The sequence below is a fragment of the Orbicella faveolata genome, unplaced genomic scaffold (assembly GCF_042242905.1).
Source record: "Orbicella faveolata isolate gen_17 unplaced genomic scaffold, um_ofav_v1 contig_13, whole genome shotgun sequence".
Taxonomy (NCBI): domain Eukaryota; kingdom Metazoa; phylum Cnidaria; class Anthozoa; order Scleractinia; family Merulinidae; genus Orbicella; species Orbicella faveolata.
The window spans coordinates 28,507,702-28,517,605 of NW_028301540.1; the positions used below are offsets into that span (position 1 = coordinate 28,507,702).

At 42.2% G+C, this 9,904-nt stretch overlaps 1 protein-coding gene across 1 annotated transcript; it reads right to left on the bottom strand.

Annotated features, from left to right (window-relative positions):
• Positions 1 to 3,014: 3,014 nt before the first annotated feature.
• LOC110053874 (fimbrin-like) lies at positions 3,015 to 8,917 on the bottom strand. The gene is made up of 5 exons (XM_089285320.1): positions 8,424 to 8,917; positions 6,944 to 7,224; positions 5,702 to 5,920; positions 4,582 to 4,929; positions 3,015 to 4,037 (listed from the first exon to the last, which is right to left on the bottom strand). The coding sequence occupies exons 1-5, from the start codon at positions 8,833 to 8,835 to the stop codon at positions 3,441 to 3,443; spliced, it is 1,857 nt and encodes a 618-aa protein (XP_089141446.1). The 5' UTR covers positions 8,836 to 8,917; the 3' UTR covers positions 3,015 to 3,440.
• Between the last annotated feature and the right edge of the window lie 987 nt (positions 8,918 to 9,904).

Here is a 9,904-nt window from a genome sequence, read left to right on the forward strand (position 1 = left end):
AGGCTTAGGGGTTTCCCAGCATTCCGAGAAAAAAGCTACAATGAAGGTCATCATATTGCGTCATGCATTTTGATTGGTAGCGCCGGGGCCGGTTGGGTTGGTCGTTGCAATATGGTATTAAACCATTTTGTTTTTCCAAAATCAGCCAACATACAGAAATAGATGGCACTTAAAACCATTGCACATTTAAAATTCGGTATGCGGTAATTGTTCCCCCATAGTAAACTAAAGATGGGCGAAATCAGGAATAAGTGGTAAAGAATTTTCCGACGACTCCTGGCTATGGGCTATTCCCTCTACGAGACTTGCACGCAGACAATCATGGTTTGTATGTATCATGTACGCCCACGACATCTTCGAGACTTGGCGCGCGACATTGCACAAATCTATCATGATTCATTGCGCGCGCGCCTCATAGAAGGAATGGAATATAGCTAGCAGTCGGAATGAAAGACTATCTTTTAAAAAAAACGCATTCCATAATTTCAGTACGTTTTCTCCAAAAAACAAACGTTTCGTTTGGCTTTGCATGTGTCATTCAGTACATGAATCTATGCACCCGAAATTTCAGGAAATTTCATTTTGTTAAATGGAAATATCGGCGGGGTGTTACTAAAACTGAGAACGGGGAACGGGAAACGGGAAACGGGAAACGGGAAACGGGAAACGGGAAATGGGAAATGGGAAACAGGAAACGGGAAACCTGGAATGGGAGTCTGAGAACGAGTGTACAGCTGTAACTCGCCTGAGAATTCAAAATGGCGGACAGTAAACGTGACTTTCTGCCCGATGTGCCCACAGAGTGGTAGAGCAGAGTCCGAATGGTACTGAGACAAACAAAGCATGAAATGGCGCCTGGGGAGAAAATCAAATCGGTATTATCACATAAGCTACCCCAATCGGTCAGTACAAAATGCAGACTGCAAACTGTAGGCTGTGTACAAAAAGCAGACCAAGTACAAAACGCAGACTGAGAATAGCCTGTTTCTCGTCTGATACGTGACAACATGTCATCTAAAAACATACCGAGTGTCACGCAGTCGCTTTTCCGCGGCCATCTTTCACGCTCATTAGCATTATTGTGGAATATTCCTTGCTCGTTTCTTCGCATATCAGTTGTATTTATTTATTTATTTATTTATTTATTTATTTATTTATTTATTTATTTAACAAAGCGGCCAGGCCACAGGTTAGTTATCCGCTGCCCAACTGATTTCTAACTGACTTGCCGATCTCCGAAAGGCCGCCGTATGCATGCTGCCGAATGCGAAGGCAGTGGACGTATGGAGTTCCGTCCCCGCCAAAAATCAAAGTTGATCACAACATTCAACTTGACAGTCTAACAATTAACTTGGCAAACATCGACATCACATTTCACTCATCAACTTTGTACTTTGTATCACAATCATTGAAACTTTAAAAATCAACTTTCAAAGTGACAGTTCAACGTTCAACTTTATCCATCAACATTCATGTTAACATGTCAACAATGATCTTGACACATGGGCTGTCAGCGAAAGATGAAGTTTGAATCTCCAAGTCGAATGTTGAGTCACCAAAGGCGCACCAATCCCGCCAAAATTCAACTTGAGAATTCGACTTTCAAGTTGATAATTCAGCATGAAATGTTACGTGTCAATATCCGTGTTTAGCAATGAACATTGTTATTGCTGATGACGTAAATATGTTCACCATGACGCCATGTTCAATTTCTCAAAGTTGGTTTCAACCTCGTTCCCAGGGTCCTCTCTCTTCCTCCCTCGAGAGAGTACCCTGGTTGCAGCTGGTCACGTGTCTGCTAGATTTTTGCAGATTCCAGAAAAATGATTGGAGGGAGGGGCAGGACAGTTAAAGTTTGTCTCCACTGAGCTCACCTACTGAATGGAACTCCATAGGGACGACCCATGTTCAAAGATGGTCATGTGTTATATCACTTGTCCTCGATATCATATTGCGTGTATTGATGTCATGACAGCTCGCGCACAAAGTGGGAAGATATGAGAAGACTATGAAGGCTTGGAATGCCATTTAAGAACGACTGTGGCCTGACCGATTCGGGTAGCATATGTGATAATACCGATTTCATTTTCTCCCCAGGCGCCATTTTATTTTATGCTTTGTTTATCCCGGTACCAATCGGACTGCTCTAACAAGAACGTAGTGTGGTCATCTGGGGGCACAGCTGGTAGAGATACACGTTTACAACCTCACATTTCCTCACATTTCCCCCAAATTGTTTCCTTTTCTTTCTCTTTTTCCGCTATTTTGAATTCTCAGGCGGTTTACCGCTGTACACTCGTTCCCAATCTCCCGTTCCCGGTTCCCGGTTCCTGGTTCCCGGTTCCTGGTTCCCGGTTCCCGGTTCCCCGTTCACCGTTCTCCGTTCCCCGTTCCCCGTTCCCCGTTCCCCGTTACTAGTTTTAGTAACATCCATATCGGCGGGCGATTAAGGACGTTCGCGCTAATTGGTTCTGCGCATCCTTACTGCGGACGCAAATTCACACGCACGTCATGCATGAGAGCGCACGCTAAGTAATAACATGAGCCATGATAGGGCAGATGGCCATTGCTATAGCTTTGCCTGGATTTAACGATCTTGGACGTTCGGTGACTCCTACCTTTCTTTCCAGAAACAGATTCTATTTACAATTATCTCCACATTGACCAAAAATGAACCGAGTGTTCATTTTTTTTAGGGTGTTCTTCCGGGCATGTTCTCTCCAAAACGAAGTCGGTGACCCCCCACTTGTTGTTTTTTACATTTCTGTCATAGCTAAATCATCATCTTACAGTATTAAAATTCTCCAAAAAAAATCAATGTTGGAAAATTTTCCCGCGAACGTCCTTAATCTTACAAAGCAATGGGGCGCGGGTGGGGGGGGGGGGGGTGGGGGGGGGAGGGGGAGAGGCGTGTTGGGACGGACGGTATAACATTTCGCTTTTTGACGGTTGATGTTTGCATTTCTTAAGCCTCCAATAGAAAGACGGACTGCAAGTTTAGTTTTAAGATTCGAAAGATCAACTGTTTAATCCTCCAAAGATGTGCAAAATACAGGCTAGCCAGTAGAAAGGTGTGAAAGCATCCTTTGGTCATTACAAGTCATTCACAACCAAAGTGAAATTACAACATATCGCCATTGCTTTCCCTTTTGCACTTGTGTAACGAACTAGGTTTTCATCTTTAACCCAGCGTGGTAACAATCGATGGGAAACTCATTGTAACCTCTTATGGAAAGTGAAAGTTTGTTCTTGGTGATTTTAAAAAGATTTAGTTGCTCTCTTTTCAGTCCTATCCAGATATGAATTTTAACCGGGAAAAGAAGACTTAATGTCCAAGATTTATTTTTGCCCTCGTAAACAGTATTTCAATTTACAGAGTTTGATAGAGAAACTTTTGACATGTCTAAGAAAATCCTGTTGTAGTTTCATCCGGGACAATACTATTTGGTGGCAGAGAGCGCATGATCCACAGCCATCATACAAGCAAACACAGTCAGTACCATCTTGGCCTTCACTTCCACCAGGTCCTCAGGCAGCGCGTACAATCTGGCGCCAATCTTTCGCGCCATGGAGATGGCGTATTTGGCGTTTGATAGCTTGTCTTCGTCGGTTTCCCCATCAGACACCATGTTGTAACGTATAAAGCCAGGCTTCATACCATCGATTAGATCGATCACACATCGACTGCTTGCGATGCTGGAGTCCTTGAAACCCGTTATTCTGGTATCTTTCTGGTTTTCATCCAGCTTCTCGTTGACCCACGCGATGATTTCCTCGTCTTTGATTGGCTTGTCGCTCTCCGCGCATTTTTGCAGGATGACCAATGTATAGGCGCGCATGGCCTGGTACAGGATACCCAAGATCAGCTTCTTGTTCATGTCCAAGATGTCTTTGCCCCCGATCCCTACCAGAGAGAATTCCAGTGTTTTAGCGACCTCGATAACATAATTGCAGTTTTCTAGCTTCTTCATCTTCTCGCTAATCTTCTTGTAAGGTGGCATGTTCACCTTGCTCCAGTCCACTACGCCGTTCTTCACCTGTGTAAACAGAAGGAAAGTTACCTGTGGGTTCCAAAGATTGCTGAACTTATCGAAATTGTTATTTCTCCCAGTAGAAATTTTAGCAATCAGGACCGATATGCCTTTCTGATGAGCGATTCTGGGAACCAGAAGAAACCAGTGGATCTTAGGTGAGGTGTTGAAAACTGTTTACAGTGCGCTAAACATCACACACTGAGCTTCAAGCAGTTGACTTTGGCTTAATTCAAATAGTCGGATTTAGGATTTAACTGGGTACCTTTACATACATCTCTTCCCAGGAAAGTAACGGTGAATTCTTGACAATTTTTGATGGGATTATCGATAGCATACTATTTATGGAACGATCGAGTAGTACATTGTAAGTCCGATATCTTGTTGGTAGAGAGCGCAGTCCAGTGCTCATGCACCCAATTTTTAGCTTACTTTACAACAATCGAAAACGTGTGCGGGCGCTTTTAAGAACATTTACCCCAAAAGACACAGGTGCACTCCCTAAGTGAGTATGAGAAGGTGTAACGATTGCTAATAATGAGTACTTTACCAGCTCAAAGAGCTGAAGGAGAACGCATCCGTCATCCAAATCTAGGAACAAATTTTGTACAAACGGCTTGACACCCATGCTGTTCATCCAGTTACGGAATGTCTTCTCCTCGCGTGTCTCTTCAAGGTTTGGTAATTCCTCCTCCGCCGGCTCCAGGGCTGGGAAGTTGTTGAACAGGTTGCAGACAAAGGCAAGGTTTAGTTTGGCGTTCCCTTTGACGATATCTTTGGCGCGAACGAATTTGCGGCATTTCATCTTGACAGCGTTGGCCAGCACGAGTTCGGCAAGTTTCGTAGGGTCAGATTCGCTCAAGTGTGGTTGATCAACTCCCAGGTGAGAAGGGGCGATCTGGCAGAAGCACAGATTCCGATCAGAGTTAACTAACAAAGATGTCTCACGGGGACCAGGCAACTATTTGAGGAATCCTGCTGAATATTCGTAAAGTGTCTCAACCCGTTTATTTGGTTTTTTGTTCTCCCTTCTTGCATGTAAATCTCTTTTTTTTTTTTTTTTTCTTTTTTTTTTTCAGCCATAAAGTTTAAGCGCCGAGGGGAATGTTAAGTCGCATAACTGGATTCACAACATTTGATCATGATCTGCTTTGTCAGCAAAATTTGGTGCGTAACAATGTCGTCGTCGGACTGGCAAAAAAGATCAATTTTATTGCTTGACAACTGTAATGCAGCATTTTCTCTTGTTAATGTTGCAGGCGTCATGTGAATTCGTCATCTCTTGCCGTTTACGAGGCCTGGTAGTAAATTGAGATATATGAACTATGAATGATTACAAAGCAAGTTGAATACTAAGTAGGCAAAAATGCTAATTAAGACAAATAGTAACAACAGAACGTTCTGTTGTTACTATTTGTCTTAATTAGCATTTTTGCCTACTTATTATTCAACTTGCTTTGTAATCATTCATTCAACTGAAGATGACAGAAGCTCTGTCGAAACATGTCTTGCAAACTTAAAAAATTGGTCGTTTTCCTTAAAATCTTTACATGTCTGCTGCTATCTAGACCTTTTGGAAAGTCAATTTTATTTGAATGGTGGTGGACTAGGTCAACTCGGAAATGGGCTATTTAATAGCATTATGAACAAGCCCTTCTTAAACGTTGTACCTGGTGAAGTAGAACGCTGTAGTTTTCCGCATCAGATATATCAGTTGAGAAGTTGGAAACTGTTCGAACATGGCCCGCCTCCTTAAGGTGGTAGTTGAACCAGCGAAGCAGGATGGCTTCTGGAGGAAGGCGGAGGAGTTCTTCAATAGTTTCGTCATCCTCAACCAAGCGAACAAGTCCAGGACACCTCTGTATGGTCAACTGAGCGAACAATCCTATCTGTGAGCAAAATAAAGCAAGCCTATGGTTAAAACCAAACCCTAATTTTTTTAACCCCCCACGTTTGAAAGCTTTACATGTTTACCCTAAGCTCGATATCCGCCGCTCTCTCGAGTCCGGTCGAGGGCTCCTTTCCCGTACAGCGGCTAGTAGTCGAGCCTATGTTTACCCACGCTTCCCATTGGTATCGTAGGAGTTGGCACTGGCTGCATGTTTTACCGCGCTTGGCGCTGGCTACATGTTTACCCGCGCTTGGTGCTGGTTACATGTTTTTCCACGCTTGGCGCTGGCTACATGTTTTCCCACGCTTGGCACTGGTTACATGTTTTCCCACGCTTAGCACTGACTACATGTTTTCCCACGCTTGGCACTGTACTGGTCGCATGTTTTCCCGCGCTTGGAACTGGTTACATGTTTCCCGCGCTTGGCACTGGTTACATGTTTTCCCGCGCTTGGCACTGGTTGCATGTTTCCCCGCGCTTGGAACCGGTTTAATGTTTTCCCGCGCTTGGCACTGGCTACATGTTTTCCCGCACTTGGCACTGGTTACATGTTTGCCCGCGCTTGGCACTGGCTACATGTTTTCTCGCGCTTGGCACTGGCCAGATCAGTTTCTCGTTAATTTGTTCGCATGATACATGCTCATGCCCTTACACCGGTAACATTATTTTTTTTCCAGCATTTCATAGTTTTTCCACTTTATCAGATTACACGTTTTCCCGAGTTTGCCATCAAGGAGCTGAACACCAGAAGGGCGAAAACTTGGCCTTTTCCCGTGATCATTCCTTCTTGTTTCGATTCTACTATTCAAGACCAACATCGTCATGCATATCTTAGTCTGATATGGTATAGTTCGTGCCAAAATATTACTATTTTTCAACTTAGTTTTGCCATTTGTTTCCTAATAATTATGGTGATACAACGAACATAAGCTTATTTGGATATTTTTTATCCTCTCTGTAATGAAACTACCAGAAGGTACTGGGTTTTAAAAAAATAACACTTCTCTAAACTCTACCATACCCGAATAATTTGCCACAGTAAACCGAGCACCAGATGAGGTTTTCCTTCAATCAAATCCTGCGCACCAATGTTGACAATGTTACAGCCGATAGCCATGGCGGAGTTCAACACAAGCGTTTGATTTTCGTGAATATTGTACACATTCAACTTGGTCTTGTTGATGGCTCGTTCATCCACTGTGCCGGGGCAAGCCCAGTTTATTAGCTTGCACATCACAATGCCATCTTTCATGGCTTTGAAGAGAGCATCTTTTTCCTCTTCCTTAATTGGAAGGTACTTTCCTGCGAAAATCACGTAAAATAAAATTGAAAATTGAAAATAAATACATGTATCAGTTTTAAAGTTCTGATCAAATTCGATCAACACTGTCGCCGATGTGCCAGTGTATATGGGATAGCTGAAGTTTTCAGCCAGTTAGTCTAGGCGCTATAGACCTTTTCACGGTTTCTGACGCCATGTTACTTGCGGGGCAAACACGGTATAAAATTGTAGTAAATGTATGGGAAAAATTAAAAGTGTGATGCCCAATAAGTTGAGGTTCTGAGTATTTAATGAGTTACAAGGAAAGATACTCAGCAGATTGTTTCTTCTTCCAAGTTTGAAGAACGTAGATTTGCTGTCAGGCATACAGCTGTGACTCGGTTTTACAGACAAGTAAATACTTCAGAACTCGAATTTCCCACGGTGAGTTGCTAGACATTACATTCTTTATTTTCCCCAGACATTTACTGTGATTTTTGCTGTTTTTGCCCGCCGCAAAGCAAGGTGGCGTCAGAAGCCGTGAAAAGGTCTATGGCAGAGCGGGATTTTACTATCACAGACCTCACAGATCAAGGCATGGAGATGATGGCCTGGATCCGGCCCCTGGCAACAAAATAATCCGTTTTTTTTAAATTTTTTTATCGCTTCGCTTTCTTTTACTGGGTTCCCACCTTTTATTTAAGTCTAAAAACTATCAGAGAGATATCTAAGCTTATTTTTTCTGAAGCCCCAATCTCGGCTAAAGTTTTTCCAGCCCCTGCTAATTTCTTTAAATCAAGCATCACAAAAAAATAAAATTAGAGTAGTTTTTAACTTAATCTGGTCTGAATTAGACAAATGTCACTTGGACGACGGTTAACCTCCAAAAATAAGCCACAGGAAAGTTTTCGTGCCATTGCGACCTCACTTGTCAATTGTCCGCAATGAAATGGCTTCTCAATTCGGTGACTTTGTTTCGCCATCTTGGACAGTCGCCGTGAAAAACTTCGATGTTTTTTCACCCTTTTTTTGTTATTTATAAGCACTGATTAATATATTAAAACCGATCCTCTTCTCATTTCATTGAAAATTCGGTGAGTTTAATCCTAAGTTAGTTAAGATTTGATAATCTGGTCGAGTTATACTCAAGCTTGAAGGTGACTTTGTATTGACCAAAAATTTACTTCACTTCACAAGTTTGTCTTTTTCTAGGTTTTCCCTACGCTTACTGACTTAGTACCTTTTAACTCAGGATCATCTTCCAAAACGGAGTTTATCCAGTCACTAAAGCCAATTTGCTCGTCATCAGAAAACGAATGTCTTGTTCCTTCAGCCGAAGCCGTCGACGAGCCACCAACCTCTTGTACACCTTTCCGACTGTCAACGGCCTGCCTGTAAATGCCACCAGTTGCTTTGGAAGATATCTTGGAAAACAATCTTGTGAACTCGTCGAAGCTTATCACTCCACCCTTTTCCGCTTGCGTGTCTTCGATAATCTTTCTCAGTTGGTAGCCGGCTACATTTTCGCCACAGTCTTTCATTACTTTTCCAAAGTCTTCGCATTTTAGCGAATTTCCTTCGGCGTACTTGTCGAAGTTTTCTTTTAATTCTGCCATACGGTTACTTGAAAACATGGGCGTGAGTGCCGCCATAGTGAAAAAGACTGCAACCTCTGTAAGTATCAAGACTTTTTTCAATACAAAGGTGATCTTTTTGCAAAGTGACCAAACTGATGTTGACTGGCCGACTATGACGTCACAATCATGTCGTCACATAAAACCTCCGTGTCTTAGCGCTGACCAAAAGACACGTGGGCTCTGGTAACGAGAAACCAGAAACTGCAAGGGACTCAAGGGACCGCATACGATAAACGCTGCCAACGTAGGATCAACACGAGATTGGTAACAAGATTGATTTAACAAATTGACGTCAGTTTTTTATGCGTCTGTCCTCTTATTGATGATAAATTGCGGCATAACATTGTCAAAGTGGCTGTGGAACGTAGTAAACTTTGACAATGTTATGACGAAATTTATCATCAATAAGAGGACAGACGCATAAAAAACTGATGTCAATTTGTTTTTTACAATAACAAGATCCCAAAATGGTCAAATGCCGGGAATAACTGAGGGAAAAGACACGTAAACTTACCGTAAACAAAGATAAGTGGATCTTATTCAAAATGACGTGAACATTGTCAATAGCTTTTCTCGCTTTTTGATTGGCTACTTGAAAAAGTCCATAAAATCTCATTGGTTAAAAAGTTGACAGTTTGACAGCTGAAATTTGGACTTGAAAGCTTGCATAAATTAAAATTTTATTCGTCCGTACTCTTATTGATGATAAAAATAAGCCGATCAGCGCGCGAGAAATTAGACAGTTCTTGTAAAAGAAAAAAAAAAAAAAAAAAAAACGTTTGATCTGTCAACGGCATGCGTGCGCATGAAATCATATTTACGCGTTGTTCAATCCACTCAGCTTTAAGACTGTTTTTCTCTGCGACCTCAAAAGAACAAAAAGAAAAAAAAAAAGAAGAAAAAATTCAATTTATCCCTATAGAGGTTGTATTGTTTATATGGATTGCCTTCATATCTGTTCCTTTCCACCCTGTTTCAAATTTTTCTCTAGTCCAAAAACAACCTTGCCCGCCCTCCCATATATTTTTATCCGCTGTCGCTGACGTGTCAAGGTCTTATTGCGCATGTCGAAGTTTTCAGAGAG